Genomic DNA, 21723 nt, shown 5'->3' with positions numbered 1-21723 from the left:
CCGGAGTGGGTTTATATAATCCCATCTTTACTGTGGTCCGCTAACTTGGGTAATTGCTGATGGCAGCGTTTGTGAGATAGGCTATACATTAGCCTATGTTTACTGTAAACACGTCATGTTTGATTGCCATTTGAGCTTTTTAGGGGCCCCCACTTTCAGAAATGGGTACGGTATGAAGGACAGCGTTCAAGTTGACGCATTTGTTGGGATTGCGTGTCTACACATTCATAGCATGCACTCTTTGTTTGTTTTGGCTCGCTGTTGGCTGCCTCTAAGTGGATCGGTGAAGTTGACGATGCCGTGAGATTCAGTGGACACGCCTCTGATAGCGGTCAGGCCTCTTGGCTTCTCTTTTGACAGTGCATCTCTATGCACATCTCTTTAAGCTGTGATTACTGTGCACTCCCAACATGAGAGGCTGTAATTGTGTATTCATCCCAAGCCTCCGATTAAAGCGTGGGTGCCAGTGTCCAGTGGTTTTCTCTGCACTTGAAGTAATGGAATACATTTCAAGGCCTGTGAGTGGAGCCCCATTCGTCGAGGTGGACAAGTTAGCAGAGCTTTTAGATAGTACTTGGAGCTTCAGGTCAAAAATGTATTTATTTATTTATTTTTGTCATTTTCCATGAATAGGAAACACCCATTACTTTTATTATAATTATATATATATATATATATATATATATATATATATATATATATATATATACACAGTACTGTGCAAAAGTCTTAGGCACATAAGATGTTTCACAAAAGCATTTGTCTTAAGATGGTTATTTATATCTTCAGCTTTAGTGTGTCAAAAGGAAATATAAAATGTTTTTGCAAATAGAAAAGATTAGAATAGAAGAACAGGGATCCCTGCAACAGATGTCATGGCCCCCATAAAGCCCCCCACTGAACATCGTGTCAGTCTGTGATTACATAAAGAAACAGAAGAAATTGAGACAGCCTAAATAGATAGAAGAACTGTGGTGAATTCTCCAAGAAGCTTGGAACATCCTATCTGCCAACAACCAAGAAAATCTGTGTCCAGGTGTATCTAGGAGAATTGGTGCTGTTTTAAAGGCAAAGGTGGTCACACCGAATATTGATTTAGCCTTTTTATATTTACTGGACTTTGTATGACATTAAGTGATAAATGAAAACTATTTATTTCATTATTTTTGAAGACATCCTCACTATGCAACATTTTTCACAAGTGCCTAAAACTTTTGCACAGTACTGATATATATAATTTATTAACACTTTAATTTTTTACTAATAACTATTAGATATTTTAGGTAATTTGATAGAAAATTGAATTAATCTAACATGAAAAGTAACTAGTTTTAAATGTATCAAATGTCCGTAGTCCCTCTTAAAATGGTGATTAGACGTCTTGACATTTTTGATTGTATCCAACAATCATACAACAATACAACAATATCATATGTTTGACATCTTTTGAATTTATATAATATTTTTTAAAATATATATGTAAAAATATTTATTAAAAACTAATTTTAATAAACCAAAACATAATGTTTTGCTGTGTCCCAAAGTTTGCACAGAACCCTGTTGCCGCCTGTTTCAGGCAAGGGCTGCGCATTTATGACAAATCTTAATTGATGATTATTTCCATTGATATTGTAATCATGATTAATTTTGATTAGTACAATTTACATGAAAATTCTTTTTTTGGGTGGATCATCTGCATGGCATATTTTTATATAAGCTACACTTCCAAAACAAGCTGAGAACAAAAACAGAAGTTTCTGAATCACTTTATAGCTGGTTTATCAGTAAACAAAACAGTACCCACATGGTCAACTTCACAGTTGCTCTCGCTACATCCAGATAAATCCGGATGCATTTGAAAATGCCATTTTTGATTTCGAAACGCTCTGTTCACACTGCCGTTTTGATGCGTTTTCCAAAATTTGCTCATCCACAGTAAAATGTATGAAAACACTTAAATCCCCTTAATGCTCTTGCAAAAAATCACCGTTCCATGTATGGGCTGAAAAGCCATTGTCCTCGTGTTTTGTCGCCGGACAGCAATTCCGAGTAAACTTTGCATCGTCTGTGAAGGAATGCGATGTGAAGGTTGTACAAAGTAACATTTATCTTTAACAATGCTCACAAAATGGGGGCCTGGGTAGCTCAGCGAGTATTGATGCTGACTACCACCCCTGGAGTTCGCAAGTTCGAATCTCAGCGTGTGCTGAGTGACTCCAGCCAGGTCTCCTAAGCAACCAAATTGGCCCGGTTGCTAGGGAGGGTAGAGTCACATGGGGTAACCTCCTTGTGGTCACAGTAATGTGGTTCGCTCTTGGTTGGGCGCGTGGTGAGTTGTGCGTGGATGTCGCGGTGGGTGGCGTAAAGCCTCCACATGCGCTATGTCTCCGTGGTAACACGCTCAACAAGCCACGTATTAAGATGCGCGGGTTGACGGTCTCAGACGTGGAGACAACTGAGATTTGTCCTCCGCCACCCGGATTGAGGCGAGTCACTACGCCACCACGAGGACTTAGAGCGCACTGGGAATTGGGCATTCCAAATTGGGGTAAAAAAAACAATGCTCACAAAGTGAATAACAGGCACATTAATGCCGCTACGTTGCGTCATCGTTTTCAGATATCTCCGTCTTCCCCATCCACACTACAACGCGAAGATGGCGTTTTCAAATTTATCCACATGGGAGAGCGTTTTCGAAAAGGTCTGTTTTGCTGTCAGAAATGCCATCTCAGTGTGGACGGAAGGCCAAAACGTAGAGAAAAAGATGCGTTTGAATGTGTGAACATGGCCTTGGAAGCATGAAATTTTTTTTTTCAAATGTTGATTCAATTATAAACAGAAGTGAGCACAAGACTTGTCTGTGATTGGTTGCAATGCTCAACCACTGCAGAAACACATGGTAAATAGAACATTGTGGCAGCTGTAATTGTCCAATGAATTGTGCAGCTCTATTTCAGGCCCTATTTTGTAACCTATTGTTAAGAAAAATGCTTTTTGACATTGTCTTCCAGTGAAAAGAAAATTGTCTTACAGTTCATAGCATGAGCCAGGGGATGGTAAGAGCATCTATTGATTTCAGTAGCGATGTATCTGTTAAGACTAATAGTGTACAAACATGTTTCAGTATCTGAACCTTAATGGGAGCTGCATCCTGTTGGTTGAATTATGATTTTCTCATTACTGTACAAGGCCAGATGTGTGGTCAGTGCCAAGTGAGGACAGCTATGTGGAAGGGCTGAGTGTATATGGCTTTAACTTAAGTGGCTGTTTATTCTTAAAGTGACTTTAAAAAAAAAAAAAATGCTCCTCTTGCTGACGGGGTTTGGCTTGTAGCCTGTGTGGATTTAATGTTCAGGAGCTGCTGCATTCAGGGGTCATTAGAACCACCCGACTGGTAAACATACACACCGATACCACGGCAACCCCACTAATGTCATAATGACCTCATAAGCGACTTGGTGTCTCATTTTATTTAAAGGCTGAAAAGGTGGAAAACTGAATATGGCTGAGACCACATCTCTCTCTCTCTCTCTCTCTCTCTCTCTCTCTCTCTCTGTCTCTTGACATTATTTTTAGATTGACATTTATGCACATTTTCACATGTAATTCCCACCATTCTCAAAAGTGATCCTCATTCGTGTCTCATTAATTTATAAGAGTAATTAGTAATCTGTCATCATCTTTTTTCTTTTGTATCATTTATACTATGATGTATAAATGCTTTACATTTCATTTTATGTTTTAATGCAGTCTATTCATTCTGCTCAGTATGAATGGACATTCATTCACATGCTTGCATTGATCAGTTATTGTGCAACAGTAACCTGCCAACAAATGGACATATTTATGAGCATTCTTGCATAGTGCCTCAGGGGAAATAGGAAAACAAGTGAGTCATGCCATTTGTAGTCAATGTTTATGGATAAGATGGCTTACCCAGGGGTATTTATAGTTCTTGCTATTTGGAATGGTAAAATCTCAGTCATAACACTTTCTTTCTCCTTTACTCCATTTTCTCTTCTCTTTCCATGACCATGTTTTCATGCACATAAAAATTCAGATTAATCAAAATTATCGAAATCATATTGGGTCATTAAGGCCCTATGAAATCAGTTTTAATTTTTTTTACAAATTCCATGTTTTCCGGGTTTTTTTTTTTTTTTCTGTATTCCCTGTTTTTAAGTTTCATTAAACGTTGCAGTGCAGTGTCAAAAAAATAAAAATAAGTCTAACTAAATTGAATAAATTGAATTTTAATCAAATTAAAAACAAAACAATTATTTTTCAAAATACCATTATATTATTTTTTTTTTCAAATTAAGCGCTTCAATACGGATCCTCATCGCAATCCAAAACACATTATTGGAGTTACTTTTTTTTTTTTTTTTTTTTAATAAAAGCATTCTTGCTTGTGAGATATTGCTTAAATATAATGTAATTATTATTAGTGTTTATTACTACATTGATTATTTCATTTTACAATGCAGTAGTAGTATATTTCTCTTGCCGAATGAAGTAGTAGTATATTTCTCTTGCCGGTGGAAAGCCGAATGAAGCTAGGGATGCACCGATCCGAAACCAGGATAGGTATCAGCTCCGATACTGAAGCTTTTAGATGTCCGATACTGTGTGTTAGTCATGTTCGTTACTGTCAAGCTCCAAAAATGACATAAAAGAACCATAAAAACTCCATTAAAGCAGTTCATATGACTCGTACATTTTATTCAAAGCCACTTGAAGATGTGCGATAGCTCTGTGAATCACAAAAGGCTGTGTTTAATAAGTAAATATATAGTATGCGCAGCGCCAGCGCGTTAGTGAATGGTGCTGCTCTGTTGACACAAACTCACGCACAGGCTGGTGTTGCACTCACAGCTGTTTTTAGCCTTCACAGCGGTGCGCAATATTTGAGCGCTACTCAAGAACAGCATCTCAGAAGTAGATGCTCAATAGTTCTGTTCACTTATAATATGCATTTAGAAACGGCACTGGAGGAGCATTTTACCAGAATTTGAATAAGAAGCGAATTAAACTACTGTGAACTTGCCTACAAACAGACACATACAGGACTTCCTGGAGAGTTTAGAATGTCAAAATAAAAGCGTGAGGGTTTAAAAAGTGCACGATTTAAATATATTACTGTTGTATTTAAAATTAAAATTAAAAGTCAATAATAATAATATTAAAAACAATTTATTGTTATTATTATTATTGTCATCATTAGTATTTGTTTACAATTTATAACAATGATTAAGTTGAATGGGTTCCAAACACATAAAAAAAAACAAAAAAAAAAACTTGAAGACTTGAAGACTGAAATTACTGTTAATTTTGCTGCTACATAATCGAGTATACTAGTTAATAATAAAGTGTTTCTTAATAAGCTATTAGAGGTGTGAATCTTCACTGGCCTTACGATTCGATTACGATTCAAAGGGTAACGATTTGATTATAAAACAATTCTCGATGCAACACAATGCATCTTGTCCTTCAATTTCTTTCTTTTTTCAGTTTCTTCAAAATGTATTTTTTACTCTTATTTTTTTTCAGCTTTTTATTTAACAGCTGTTTTAAAAAAATCAGAATGAGTCACATTACATAAACTGGCCTTTTACATTCAGTATGAGCTGTGAACAAAACATGGAACATCCACATGATTAAATAAATGGTTCTATAGTTTAAAAGAGTATCTCAGTTTTTCAGTTTATAAACTTTATAAAAAAATCTCTTAAAAGCACAAGAAAAAAAAATATTGATTCTCCGTCAAAACACACTGAATACTATTACTTCAACGGATTATATTATTTTACTTATTTTTGTTTAAGCATTGTAAATCATTTAATAGTATTTAATTATTATTTAAAATTAATCTATGCCATGCTATTCATTTTAATTTTTAACCACAACTGGAAGTTGCTGGTCCAGGATGATAGATAAATGTGCTTCTATGAGAGTGCAGCTGTCAGCTTCTCCTCTCCTCACCTGCACAGGTGATAGTAAAGCGGTTTAAATAGCGCAGTTTGTTGCATCAGAAATGTATCAAGCGTCTCGTATGCACTGTTCCATCTGTTTGCTCTGCGAGTAGAAGATCGCACGACCCTGTCACAAAAGCTACTATGGATTTCAAACCTTTATCATCCGGTGTGCGCACTGTCCTGACAAGCGAGTGACCGGCAATAAAGCAAAAGCCATTCAAATGGAGAGCGTGCCAGAGTAGAGAAAGGCATAAAAAAAATAATAATAATTGAAAACATCACCAACATCTCCCGAACCGCTGCCTCGTCATTATTTTCTTCTATGTTTTTCCCCGTTGTGTGCAAATCAGTGCAATAATGGGTGCGAGCTCGTCTTTCATGTTGTTTGTTGGCATGTTATCACAAATAAACTCTCCCGTTGCTATGTGCGTGGGTTTGTGAAAGAATTTCATGATCGTCGTTTCATTCGGGCACAAATGGTCATGTGTTTGATACAGCTGGTCTGCAAACAGTCGTTTTTGTGCACTTGACTTTAGCGTATGCACTTAACTCGCGTCCTTTTTTCTAGATCTGTCTTTGGCGCACACCACTGCTCTGCCGTGGTTTAAACTGAACTCAGAATTGATTCTAATTCTTTTGAGAATTGATTCAGAATCGTTTGAGTGTGAATCTCTACGCATCGCTGAAAATTTTTTTCCCCCACCCCTATAAGCTATACATTTATATTGAAAATGTGTAGTGAGAGGTTTGTGTTTCTTTACATATTAAAGAGTACTCCCAATTAGTTCCACACAATAATGTAAAGATATTCTAAACTGATTATGCAAAAAAACAACACTGGTATCGGCTAGGGATCATTATCGGCCGATACTGAGATTTCCGATATCGGAATCAGATTGTAAGAGAAAAAGTTATCGGTGCATCCCTAGCATTTGAGTTGGTATGTTTTTGATGACAGCTTCACACTTCTGTATAAGGCATTCACAATATGGCTTAAATGTGCTTATTAAATTAAAAAAGGCTGTGATTTAATTATGTAAGTATATAGTCTGCATGTGCTGCACACTTCAAGCTTAATGCGCACTCTGCTGTCTGTAACCTATTACATCACAGAAGGCACGTGATGCTTATGCTTATGATGAGGTGTTATCAGTGTATGAGCGCATTGTAAGTACACAGTACATTCAGACTGCATATTTATTTAATTCAATCTCAGCCTTTGTGGTTTGATCATCATACTAGGACATATTGTGATTTTAATTTGATTAATTGAGCATTAATACATTATTTTATCCCAAATATGTCAAATTCCGTAACATTCCACATGTAATAGTTAATTCTGTTTTTATAACTGGATTCCACGATTCCATCCGTGTTTTCCGCATCGTGGAATAAAAAAATAAACAAATTCTTAAAGCGAAAACGTGACACATTTTTTTTTTTTTTTTTTACAGCTTATAAACTCTGTCCTTTTTTCTCAGGACTTTTACTCAATACATATTTGGCATATGAGCGACACAATGTTTGTTGTATTCTACTCGAGAACTTTCCAATCTATACGATATTTTGACCGTTTGTTTGACAGTTGTGGTGTATAGTAGTAAATCATCATATTTCATGCCAAAAATTTCCTGCTGCTGCAAGCCCTGAGTTCTGTAGGAAACACTGACTCACACTTTTGGTATATGATGCAAAAAGGGGTGCTGAAGTCAACTGATTCTAGTAAAAGACCTACCTATCTCTGTGTAAAAACAAAATAATGATGCTGCCACCTTTCTATGGTTATTTTGTAACTGTAGTTTTGCTGTAAAATCATAGGCAAAATGTTTAATTTTGACCCTATTCCTCATTTACTGAATAAATATTGAGCCATGGCATTTAAAGTTTTGGCTTTGATCAACATTTATGTTTATTTGTCTTCAGAAAAATTATTAACAAAATAAAACATTTTAGCCAAGGGAAGTTTCTGAAAATTGTCTGAAATGTGGTCGATTTAATATGAAATATTATGATTATGGAAATGATTTTCATATCCCAATTAAGGCAATGTAAATTTTTCTTGAAATCCAAACACGACAGCTGGCATGCGCCTGTATTAATCAAAAGTCTGTGTCATGTGAATACCTGATTCAGAATATCTAAGCAAAATCGTTTTGATTTTTAGATAGTGCCTCTCATATCTTGGTTCCATGGCTTGACTAATCAAGGCATTACTATAATGGCCTCCTCTCATCTTACTCTGAAGTTGGTAATTCCGGATTGTCCACCCTGCTCTGGACGCTGGTCTGTGATCGTCAGTATGGCCAGTATCTATGAGACAGAACAAACGCTCCTTTATTCCTATGAGCATGGCCTGCGAAAAACCGGGGCTCTGCTGACGCATTGAGCACGCAGCTCTGATGCTTCCTCATACCTCGGAATACCAACATGGGTCAAGGGGTCAGCCGTGGACGCTGGCCTGTAGAGGGAGGTGATTGGCCAAGGGCCCGGAGCCACACTGTGGCCTCTTGTGTGCGGTTTAGGGGAAAGTAATGGAAAAGATCAGATTTTTATTCATTTATTCATTTTTATTCGTTTTTGTATTTTAAAGTTTAATTTGTTGTCACTGTCTTGTGTTTTAAGGCCTATTCGCACCAAGTTCAATGCTACTAGATGACATGAAAGTGTAAAATGTTCCAGGGCTCCCACAGTCATGAAAAACCTGGAAATATCTGGAAATGTTTAAATGGTGTTGACTTTCCCAGGCCTGGAAAAGTCATGGAAATTATTACAATTCTAAAATGTAATGGAAAAGTAATTGAAATTTCTATAGTGAATATACATTTTTCTAGTTATGTTCAGTTTAAAGTCTTTAAGCGGCTAGAAGTTGCTGTTTGTGATATTTTTAAATATAGAAATATTTTTAATTAAATTATATAATTTAAATCCTTATCCAGTAATCACAAAGAACTGGAAATTCATTAGTCGAAATATGTGGGAACCCTGATTAAAAAAATAAAAAATAAAAAATGAATCAGATGATTAATTTCATCGTTCACTAAAAGCGTTCGGAAAAAGTTCTGCCTATAAATGCTAGGGTATACTTAGCATTTTCTGCACTGATTTTAGAAGAAAATCTGCAGATCTTTGTGGAATGGATTTAAAATGGTATGTTGAAAGCAGATCTGAAAGAACTACACTTTTACTGGTAGCTTAAAGCAGCATTAAATTAGCCAAAATATTTAAGATTTATACAAACACACGAGAATCGGAGGATGTACAGGACTTTGTGAATGACACCTTTCAATTCTGTGGAATTATGCAATAAAATGCAGAGCTTGCTGCGGAATTCTGCAGATTTCATTTGCACCTGCCTGTAAGTTCTGTCAGGTTTTAGTGAGCATTGTCGATCTGTATGCTATTGTTTTAGGCAGGATCGTATTGCTGCATTAGATGCGTCTGCGCATGCCCTCTCCAGGACTGCACCTGCACTCGTTTCCTGCGACTGACTTAAATGTGATGCATTGCTGATGGATATTAGTGCAGAGGGCTCGCTGTCCCAGGATGCATCACTCTTCACAAGGTACATGGTGTAAGGATTGACCGCTGTATTCATGGACTTGGCGAGTCAATCTCCATCAGTCCATGCTGTAGATTGCTTGGGTGCATGGCACGTTAGTGTGCATGTTGACTCTGCTTGCCAGCAAATCCCTTTTTGCAGAACTAGTGTTGCAGGGTTACCCTTATATTGCATCATTCTAATGGGGAAGATATACAACATGCAAATAAATGTCCCCAACATGCTCCCTAACTATAACACGCCAGGCCATGGCCGTTATTAATGTCTTAACAGTCTTCCTAAGTGTTTGCCAAGCGACTATCCTTGGAGAGCACAGCAAAGACTGGGATTAGCCCCAGCCATTGGTTTGCAAACTCCAAACGCAAATGTTACCTAATCCTCCCTGCCTGAAATAATTACCCTAGTAAACAAACTGCATCTGAAGTTTACTGAAAGGGAAGGCTGATTCTATATCCACACACCCTCCGTGCTGAATTGCCGACGGGATAGATTTTAGAGTGCTTAGCTTGAGCCAGGGTGACTTTTTGGATTTGGGGACAGGGCTGGTTGGTTCACAGCTCTCACAGATGGGGAAAAGAAAGAGAAATGCCGCCCGCAACCCTTGCGGTCAAGTCAAGTTCAAAATAGCTTTAGGGCTGTGCAATTAATTAAATAAATAACTGCGATTTCAGAATCAGAATGAGCTTTAATGCCATGTGTGCTCACGTACACAAGGAATTTTGTTTGGTAATAGGAGAAACAAGCAAGTGCACACAGAACATTACAGTGAGACACAGAATATAAAACAAGGTAAGAGTATAAATAGACATTTCTCCTGAAGTCCTCTTTCATCTCCACTGTTTTGAGCACATTCAGCTCAAGGTTGTTGTGACCGCACCAGACAGCCAGCTGTTCAACCTCCCATCTGTATGCAGACTCGTCACCATCGCAGATGAAGCCAGTGACCGTGGTGTCGTCTGCATACTTCAGGATCATGATAGAGGGGTCCTTTGCAGTGCAGTCATTTGTGTACAGGGAGAAGAGCAGTGGAGAGAGAACACATCCCTGAGGAGCACCAATAGTGAGGGTCCCGGATGTAATTTTTTTCCCCCAGTCTCATTAGTTACTGCCTATCTGTCAGAAAGCTTTTGATCCACCGACAGATTGTGGTTGGCACGGAGAGCTGGGTCAGTTTGGTTGAGAGAAGATCAGGCATGATGGTATTGAAGGCTGAACTGAAGTCCACAAATAGGATCCTTGCATAAGTCCCAGGTCTGTTCGAGGTGTTGCAGGATATAATGCAGTCCCATGTTGACAGCAGCATCATCCACAGACCTGTTTGCACGGTAATCAAACTGAAGGGGGTCTAGCAGGGGTCCAGTGATGTCCTTCAGGTAGGCCAAAACCAGTCTCTCAAATGACTTCATGACCACAGACGTGAGGGCAACAGGTCTGTAGTCATTAAGTCCTGTGATTTTGGGTTTTTGGGGACCGGAATGATGGTGGAGCATTTTAAGCAGCAGGGAACTTCACACTGCTCCAGTGATCTATTGAAGATCTGTGTGAAGGTAGGGGCCAGTTGGTCAGCGCAGACATTCAGACAGGCAGGTGAGAATAAATGTTACAAATATGGTTGCCGCGATTAAAGGAATGTTCTGAGTTCCATACAAGCTAAACTCAATCGGCAGCATTTGTGGCATAATGTTGATTACCGCAATTTTTATTATTTTTTTTACTTGTCCCTTGTTTATTTAAAAATAAATAAATAAATAAAAAAGCAAATATTGATTGCAGTCCGGCACTTAAAATGGAAGTGAATGGGGCCAGTTCACAAACAAAAAATACACACTGTTTCAAAAGTATAGCCATTAAACATAAACATTATATGTGTTAACATGATTTTAGTGTGCTAAAATCATTTACTAACCTTATCTTTGTAAAGTTATATACAGTATTACAACTTTGTTGTCATGACGACGTTGCGCCGGCTAACCCTGTAATCTGGTAAACACTGTAACACTTTATCACGCTAAAATAATGTTAACGTGGATAATGTTCACATTTTGAGTGTATTTTAACATTTATGGACTGTCCCCATTTACTCCAATATAAGTGCCTTACTATAACCGCAAGGGACAATTTGAAATGATTTTATGGTAATCAACATTATGCCACTAATGCTGTTGATTGTGCTAAACTTGTGTTGAACCCATAATATTCCTTTAAATAATCATAAAAAGCATAGATTACAGCATATCATCTGGTCTACTCCCATTCTGTCAAAATTGTCTATTTACAGTGTGTTTTTATGCAGTGGTTGAGCATTGTAACTAATGACAGACAACTCTGTTGTGTGTATGAATGCAATGCCAAATCACTCACTCGCACTGTAGATGGTTTAACACTCGATTTACACTGCAAACGGACATCGAAACGAACTAAAACTCTCCCATTATAATCAACAAGGCATAGCGTGGTGTAAATAATATTTTTATTGTGCAGAGTAGACAGCATTATTGATTATTAAGAGAGTGTAACACTCTGAGCAAAATTTGTCTTTCTTGGTATTTTTTGAGAGACATTCAAAGTGGTATTTATTTATTCAATTAGAGTTACGTTTTGTTTGCTAGTGCTGTGTGGCGTTCACTGGCATGTTAATTACTGTTAATAGTTGTTTGTGTTTGGCCAAGTGGGCTTTGTTTGGACGCCGAATGTAAATATGTTTTGCCTGTCTCTTGTCAGCAAAGGCACCGAAAAACATCACTCTTATCGCTTATTTATGCAAAGCAAATGTAGAGGAAGTAGTTCACTCATTGACTGTTTCCTGTCCAACTGAGTGCATGCTGCCAAAGAGCATAGTGGTCAGTTCTAGGGGCTGGGCGTCAACAGCTTCTTTGTGAACCAGGATTTGCGTCACAAATATCATTTTATGAAGTGATTTGGTCTGGATGAAAGGGACATTTTTATTTCTTGATATCAAATAGCCTTTAGACTCTGGCCTTTGTGTGGCTGCAGGGCTTTTGCTAGCGCTTTTGTTTGGTCTGTTGTGAGGTAAAAGGGGCATCCTTGAACTCGTGGCATTTTGGGTATCATGACGTACCGTGAGCGGAGCTAAAACTTCAAGTATGAATGTGGTCAGTGTTCTCCCGCCATCCTGTCCTATTTATTAAGGCCTTGCACTCGTGGAGAAGTCCCACGCTAGCATTTCCAGACGTAGTATGGTGTCAGAGGCTATTTATTGCAGACCGCATCTCTGCTATGTTCACCTTGGCCTAGTTTGAGCCTGACAAAAGAGCCAGCAAGATACAGAAAGTCAAACTCACCAGCTCTCATTCTCCACAGATTATGGTAGGGGTTGGTAGTATTACCAAAATCTTAGTATCATGCTATGAGTGATTGATTTTATATTACAGTAATGGTATATCACAATATAGTTGTTTTTGTTTTCTTCTGGCAATTCAACAAAAATGCTGTATATATTAAATAACAATGTGGTTATGCCTACTTTTGGATAATCTAGTGAACTAAAAAGTTTACAAAGGAAAAGTACTTAATCATGATTATTTACATTTTTATTTTAAACTTAGGGAACACAAAACAATTTAAAAACATTTAATTTTTCCCTATCCTCTAAGCCTAAGGGACTCAGTAGAAACTTGGATGCAAAACAAAAGATTACATTTTCATAACAGATGAATGATATGTTGCATTATGTAACACTTGAATTAAACAAAAACCGTAAAACGAATATACTAAAACATAAAAATATTCTGAATAAATGAGTATTTGAAGACATTTTAGCATAACCGATTTGCACACACCATGTGTCCCAGTTTGAATTCTATTTTTTAAAATATATTCAAAATTTGCTGCAACTTGTTGCATTATTATTAGCTGCAAATATCAATGCAGCATTACTCTACAACAGTAATATACATTATCTTGCACATTATTTTTGCATTTGTCTAAGTTTCTTTATTGCTGTCATGTGCAGTTATATGCATTGTTAGCCACACATATACAGAATTGTGCAAAAGTTTTAGGCACTTAAGGTATTTCACAAAAACATTTGTCTAAAGATGATTATTTATATTTTCAGCTTTAGTGTGTCAATTGGAAATATACTGTAAATTTTAGACTCCCGTACATTCCTTTTGGGAATATAATAGGATAGAAGAACAGGGAGCCCTGCAACAGATGGCATGGCCCCCACAGAGCACTCCACTGAACATTGAGTCAGTCTGGGATTACATGAAGAGACAGAAGCAATAGAGACAGCCTAAATAGATGGAAGAACTGTGGCAAATTCTACAAGAAACTTGGAACATCTTATCGGCCAACCAAGAACCAAGAGAATTGGTGCTATTTTGAAGGCAAAGGCGGTCACACCAAATATTGATTTAGCTTTTTTATGTTTACTGGATTTTGTTTGACATTAGTTGGTAAATGAAAGCTATTTATGGCATTATTTTTGAAGACATCCTCAGTATGCAACATTTTTCACAAGTGCCTAAAACTTTTGCACAGTACTGTATATTTATTACGCGGTAAGCGGTATAGAAAAATCTCTACCAGCTGATGGACTTTATTTACTGTCATAATGCCCAGCACTAGTTTCTGTTGATGTGTTGACAATATTCTGGTTTCCAGACTTCCAGGAAAACTTGAATAAGCAAATTATACATCTCTTTTCTGCCTATTCTAATTACATGCTGTAAAAACTGATATAAAATACCAATTATTGTGATGTGATGATGTCCTACTTGTTTTACTTGTGCTGAATTTCATTGCTCATTTAACCCAAAGCCGTTTTGGTTCATGAGCACACTCAAGGTCATAAAGCCACTGAAACTCTCAACAGAAGCATTCTTACTGAGGAATATAATTGCTCAGTTTCTTTGTTTTCTTCACATTTATCTCTTATGAGAGAGAGAGAGAGAGAGAGAGAGAGAGACAGACAGACAAACAGACAACAATACATGGTTGAAGTGGATGCAACAAGCCAGGTCGCATCCTGCACTCAGTGGCCATGTTCGCTGGTCGTGAATCTTGCCAAGATCTGTTCCAGGAACATGGCGATTCTTTTTCACTATTGATTTGATGACTGATATGATGCAGTGGCAGTACTGTACTCTGTGTATGCACATTATTTTAGGGATGTGTAAAAGAAAGTTATTTTTGTTTTGAAAATTGCTACTTACTGTCATTGATTTCCGTGATTTCAACAGTAATTATTGGTGCCAGACGGGCTGGTTGGAGTATTTCTGTAACTGCTGATCATGCACATCAGTCTCTAGAGTTTCCTCAGAGTGATGTCAAAAACCAAAAACATCCAGTGAGCGGCAGTTCTGCGGATGTAAACGTCTTGTTGATGAGAGAGGTCCACGGAGAATGACCAGAATGGTTTGAGCTGACAGAAAGGCTACAGTAACTCAGATAACCACTCTGTACAATTGTAGTGAGCAGAATAGCATCTCAGAATGCACAACATGTCAAACCTTGAGGTGGATGGGCTATAACAGCAGAAGACCACATTTGGCAATTTATTAGGACAATAGTGTTCCTAATAAAGTGCTCAGTGAGTGTATAATTGTATAAAACAAATCTAATCCTCAACATAAAAATTACAATTCCATATTGAATTATTATTCTAAACTTGACTGGGTCCTACATTAGTAATTTATTATGCAGGTTCCAAAAAATAAGTGAGTAAAGTAGTTATTGCCATTTGCAATTTTTATTTATTTATTTATTTTATATATATATAAATTACAATCTTCTTAAAGGGGCCTTTTAATATATTCAATTCCCGTTATCTTTGTTGTTTTTTTTCTCCCAATTTGGAATGCCCAATTCCCAATGTGCTTTTTAAGTCCTCGTGGTCGCGTAGTGATTCGCCTCAGTCTGGGTGGCGGAGGACGAATCCCAGTTGCCTCCGCATCTGAGACCGTCAACCCACACATCTTATCACGTGGCTTGTTGAGCGCGTTGCCACGGAGACGTAGCGGCAACCACGCTCAACTCCCCACGCACCCCACTGAGAACGAACCACATTTAATTATTTTTTTTTTATTATTATTTTTAAAGGGACCTTGAGATATCCAAATTTCTCGTTATCTGAGCATATTTATTTTATTTTTGTGCCTGAAGAGCACATGTAATGTTATAGGCTTGTTAAGATTTCTTGCACCAAATAATGGATGGATGGATGGATAGATAGATAACGGTTGTGATGGAGAATAGTTGATTGAACTTCTTAAAAAAAAGCAAGAAAAATCCTATTTTCCACGATATCACCCTTTTAATCTCTCTCTAAAACCACAGATTTTCTCAGTTATTCACTAATTCTCTTCCTCTCTTTTTCCACAGTTGATGTGAGTGCGGCTCTGCCACTGCAAGTTCCCCCCTCTGCCATCCCCATGGACCTGCGCGTGGATCACCAGTTTGCTCTGGCCCCGGCGGACCCGGCTCAACGCGAGCAGCAGCTGCAACAGGAACTGCTTGCGCTCAAGCAGAAACAGCAGATCCAGAGGCAGCTCCTCATCGCAGAGTTTCAGCGGCAGCACGATCAGCTCTCGCGCCAGCATGAAGTGCAGCTGCAGGAGCATGTCAAGGTGATGCGAACGTCGCTGACTCATCGCTCCCCGAGCCTTGAGCATTCATCTTTGCTTGTCTTCCTGTCAGGAGCTTTACAGCATCTGTCTGTTTCTGTCTGCTCTTAAAGGGATAGTTCACTCAAAAATGAGAATTCTGCCATTTATTTACTCACCCTCACTAGGACAAAGGCCAAAATGCACCATAAAAGGCCAGAAAGCACCATAAAAGTAGTCAACATGATTCATGTGCTATTTTCCAAGTCTTCTGAAGCTATACAATATCTTTGTGTGAGGAACAGACTGTTATTTAAGGGATTTTGTACAATTATTGCAAAATAAACTCCGGCAGGGTCACAGATCGCAGACCCCGGTGTGGAGCTGTTATATAACCCTGAATGGGTTTATTTTGCAATAAAGATCATATGACTGTACATAATCCTGTTTTATTGCACAGCTACCTACCAAAAAACATGGACATAAAATATTGATTTGCATTGAAATTGTTATGTGAGAAGAAAGAGATTGCGTAATCTCTAGAAACAGCTTAGTATCACCAACAGTTTGCGTTGGAGTCCTGCTGTTTTTGTTTTTATGTGTGTGTGTGTGTGTGTGTGTGTGTGTGTGTGTGTGTGTGTGAAAATAACTAATAAATAATCTGACTGCTCATTATCACACTTATTACACAGCTACCTACCAAATAAATTGTTATATAGACATAAAATATCAATTTGCATTGAAATTACGTTATTAAGTGATAAAAAAGAGATTGAATTCCACCTCCGGAGTACTGTAAGATTGTAAATTTATTGCGAAAATGACCATCTGACTGCTCAGTATCCTGCTTATTACACGACTTCTGACCCAATAAATAAATGAACATGAAATATTGATTTGCGTTGAAATGATTTTATTAACTTGTGAGATCGCAGATTTATACGAGTAGTAAGAAAGATGACTCGCAATACCCGGATGATTGGTGACTTTATCCCTGGATGCGCAGTCATTATTCAGAAATATCAGACAGCTGCATGGTGTGATTGGCCAAACAGAATTGAGTATTCCGGAGGGCCATGTAATAATCACTGATAATCTTTCCCACCGTGAACGTTTTGAAATGGACAACAAAAGTTGTAAGGACTTCAGAAACATGCCAAATTTGGCGTAAATAACAAACGCCATTTGTTCTCTTCTTTTGTGTTCCACAGTAAAAAATAACAGCATACAGGGTTGAAACAACATGAGGGTGAATATATAATGACATCAATTTTCATTTTGAGTGAACTAATCCTCTAAACTATATCTTAAGCTATTCTCTTCTCCGTTCCTCCCTTCCTTTAGGGTTTCCCATGCCTCTGTCTTCAATTTTCTATTTATTCGTACAGATTGTGAGGAATTAAGTTTGTTTGGACATTTAATGTTTGTTGGAGAGAGTGATGCAGAGCAGTTTGTAAATGGGCCTCAGTTGCGTCTGTGTGGTTTTGGTTTCCTGAGGCAAGCACTGCTGTCATTGGCTTTCATACTGAGGTCTCATTGTAAAGCTGGTGACTGCAGCAGGGAATGAGGATGGACTCTTGCGGTTGGGTGAAGGGTGTCTGCAATCACTATGGAACTCTGTCCTTGGGAAACACCAGGAGCCTGTGAGCTCAGCAGACCTCAGGTTTTCTAGCCAATGGGAGCACAGCAGCCCTCAGCGTGCTATAAATAGCCTCATGGACTGCAGGCAGAGCTAATCTCAGCATTAAATGGCCAACGTGTAATTTTCGGGGTTTGATGGATGCTGTGCTTTCACTGTGACACCTTGCTGATGAGAGACAGAAGAGAATAGATTGGATGTTTTTGCAGTTTTGCATTTAACACAGCAAACTGCATAGATCACAAAAGAGCAGTTTCCTTTTCAGTCTTTTCCAATTAAACATATTCTCGGTTTAATTTTCTAGTCATTAGTGTGGCATACAGGTTCTGGACTTGCTTGGAGCTGTTTGTTAACTTTTTAGGAAAGATATATGGGTGGTTCTCATGAAACCAGTCCAGTAAATTTCCTGGTCATATTGACCCCCAAATCAATAAACGAAAAACTAAAATTCCATTATATTTTGCGTTAAGACAATGAACACATCACAAACACACACAGCAGTGATTCAGTGTCAGAGATAAAGTGATGGGGAAAGGAGCTCTTAACGCTATTTGTTGTACAAAAAATCTAGATGGAATTTGTGACAGAAATCAAGTATTTTTCAAATCAAATCAAAATCAAATCAAATCACTTTTATTTTCAGCCTATATAAGGCGTATGATATTTACCACAGAAGCACACCAAGTCTTAACTGTCACCAAAACGCTGAATGGGACATTTTTGTCTCCAAGCGCTTTTCATGTTGCGTTCAAAACAGCGCTTGATGCTGGTGCTGCCGCCCTGACGCGAATCATGAATACGGCTTCACGATTGCTGTAACAAAGCAGATAGCTACAGTTTGCTGGCTGATTAATATTGTGAAGGATGAGAGTTTAAGATATTTAATGCCCATTGCAATGAATATGCAACCTATGAGGGGACTAGTACTTTCAATTAGTCAACCTTTGGGAAAATGTTGAATTTTACTTGAATCTGTGCTATATTAGTGCATTTTTATCTTTGTACTGTGGAAGGCTTTGTTTGTAAAATGTTAATAAAGCATTATATTGTTACATATTGTTTTGTTTTCTTTCCTAAGAAGGAAATAAATGCATTTTGACAGGAAAAGAAGTACTTTTAGAGTTAAATTTCAGCACTTTCTAAATCTGCGATTAATCACGATTAACTATGAAAAACTGTGATTAATCGCGATTAAAGTGGTCTAAAATTGACTGAGAGCACTAATAAATAATTAATCATTCAAATAGTGTATTGCATTTTTTCACGTTGCAGTAATGAGAATAGCATAATGATCTTTTTTTCTGTTGTTGGGGGAACATGGAATGACTCTGGTTGTCCTCATTTTACAATATAGTCTGTTTAGAATGCAGCACTGCAAGGATCAGTGGGGCTAAAACACATTCTGTTAGCAATTGGAGTGATAAAGCCCCAGCTTCAGAATAATTATTTTAATTTGTTGATTTAATTATTTGATCATTTAGAATAATTTGCTGCTATGGTTGGTTTGTTTTTAATCTTCTTTGCATGTGCAATTTTGTTACTTTATTTATTTACAAATTTTTCTCCTTTTCTATGTTGTATTTCTGAGTGCAACCTGGTATCTGTTAAATTGCCTATAATTGTCTTGAATAGAAACTATAATCATAAAAAATGTGCTTAACTGTCACGAAAATAATAAATGCACTACCCATGTGTAATTAATAATTTAATAATAATTTTCTTTATTTATCACATTATACATTTGCACATATACAGTGAAATTCTTCTTTTTTCACATATCCCAGCTAGGCTGGGGTCAGAGTGCAGGGTCAGCCATGATACGGCGCCCCTGGAGCAGATAGGGTCAAGGGCCTTGCTCAAGGGCCCAACAGTGGCATCTTGGCGGTGCTGGGGCTTGAACCCCCGACCTTCTGATCAGTAACCCAGAGCCTTAACCGCTGAGCCACCACTGCCCTATATGTGTATGTGTGTATGTATGTATGTGTGTGTCTGTGTGTGTATGTACGTATGTGTATAACTATTTTCTATTTTTTATTATTATCTATGTCTTGCTGCTGTTTTTGTATTGTTGTACACTGGAAGCTCCTGTCACCAAGAAAAAATACTTGTATGTGTAAGCATACTTGGCAATAAAGCTCATTCTGATTCTGAAATAAATTAATGTAAAAAACCATAATGGATCTAAAAATAGGCTTCAGTTTCTATATATAAGTTCTTACCTGTTTCTTTTGATTTTGTAGTAAAATGGGACCAGGAAATTTTGTAAGAATCATCAATATTTGTGTACGTCCTTTTGAAATATTTCCTGAATGATATGGCTGCAACTACACTACAAAAAATAATTTTCTTATTCAGTATTTTTTTCCCCCAATATAAATATCTATACATCCTTAAAAGAATATAACTTTACTTGGGAAGCAAAATTGTGTAATGTAACACGTACTTAATCTTGAAATAGGTTTATTTTTCTTTTCTGATTAGCAAATATTTCTCTTTTGTTTTAAACATAAGCTTTACTAGATGTTTTTTTTTTTTTTTTGACTTTTGAAACTTTGTATTTTAACATTTATGAATTGGCATTACTTTAACTGCATTTATTTTTCTACTTTTTTTAAAAAAATAACCGAGGGACAAGTAGAATTATGTTTAGCGATAATCCGCATTATACCACAAATGCTTTCGATTGAGCTCAACTTGTACTGAACCCTAAACATTTCTTTAATCTTGACAAACTATATATCATTAGAAAGATCCAAGACTTCAGCTTCCATATTTGATCACTGTTTTATGGCAGAAATGTTACATCAAGATTATTATTTTTTTATTTGTATCATGAGTAACCATCAAACATTCAAAATCAAAGTGATAGATCTTGCCATTTATTCAACTGTATAAGCTCTGGTTAATTGGTCTTGACAAGACTTCAGTAAACAACATCCATTAAAACTCGTAGTACACAAAATGTTGATATATTCTCATATGTTTACCTGGCATTGCAAATACGGTCATTTTTGAAGATGACATTTCAGATATACTGTAAGACAATTGAAGAAAAGGTCCAGTGAATTAACTTGCCAGTTTAAATAATGTTGCATTTGTTTTTTCTCCTCAGCATCAACAGGATCTTCTGGCCCTGAAACATCAGCAGGAGCTTCTGGAGCACCAGCGGAAGTTGGAGAGACATCGCCAGGAACAAGAGCTGGAGAAACAACAGCGGGAACAGAAGCTTCAACTACTCAAGAACAAAGAGCGTGGCCAAGAGAGTGAGTGTCCTCGTTTACATTTGAGACTTACATTTATTAATGGAAGAGTTCACCTGAAAAATGGAAATTCTGTCCATATGATGACATTTGCTGACAACATATATGCATCCCTTTTGGTGTGAAATGGTCTTTAGTTGTCGGTTCTAAGCTTCTATCTATTCTCTAAAAGGGTGCAGAGAGTATATTCTTCTCTAGAATGTTCCTGTCAGTCTATTTTTATCCCTCACCATTGTCGTTGACACACTGGTCACCTGTTGCGTGCGAGGAGTCGTGTGTTGTCTGGCGGCACAGATGTGTATGTAATCCAGCGACGGCCTCTTGGGACTTGTTTACAGGTGATGGGAAAGGTGGTAATTGAAGATAAAGCTGTGAGAATTTATCTGCCTGATGCGTTTCTTTTAGAGAGAGAACAATAGATAGATAAAAGACATCTTTGTTTAACCAGTCTCTGTGGAATTGTCTTGAAAGACTTTCCTCTCTATTTAGGACAGAATAAAGAAACGATTTCTCTTGGATGTAAAGAGATATCCATGCCGTGTTGGGCTCAGGTGGAATAGTTGTTTATTGACACCGGGAAACAAGTGTCAGCTTTTGTAGTCGTGAGCAATTGGAGAGATTTCGATCTTCTGTGTCTCGCGCTGAAGAGACTATTAAGACATTTAAGGCCATTTAGAAAGAGAAATTACTGCACGACAAATTACAGTGTCTAGAAATCGAC

General features: G+C 37.5%; 1 protein-coding gene across 4 annotated transcripts in view; it reads left to right on the top strand.

Annotated features, from left to right (window-relative positions):
• Nucleotides 1-21723, top strand: part of LOC127447372 (histone deacetylase 4-like) — a 293038-nt gene that overhangs the window by 163469 nt on the left and 107846 nt on the right. For all 4 annotated transcript variants that reach the window (XM_051709200.1, XM_051709199.1, XM_051709201.1 and 1 more), the window contains 2 exons: nucleotides 15883-16127; nucleotides 20855-21005. In XM_051709200.1, coding sequence (XP_051565160.1) covers nucleotides 15883-16127; nucleotides 20855-21005 — 396 coding nt within the window. The remainder of the gene's footprint in view (nucleotides 1-15882; nucleotides 16128-20854; nucleotides 21006-21723) is intronic.

Source organism: Myxocyprinus asiaticus, chromosome 10 (assembly GCF_019703515.2).
Source record: "Myxocyprinus asiaticus isolate MX2 ecotype Aquarium Trade chromosome 10, UBuf_Myxa_2, whole genome shotgun sequence".
NCBI lineage: Eukaryota > Metazoa > Chordata > Actinopteri > Cypriniformes > Catostomidae > Myxocyprinus > Myxocyprinus asiaticus.
Note: the sequence above shows the minus strand (reverse complement) of the source record. Positions and strands in the feature narration are given on the sequence as shown.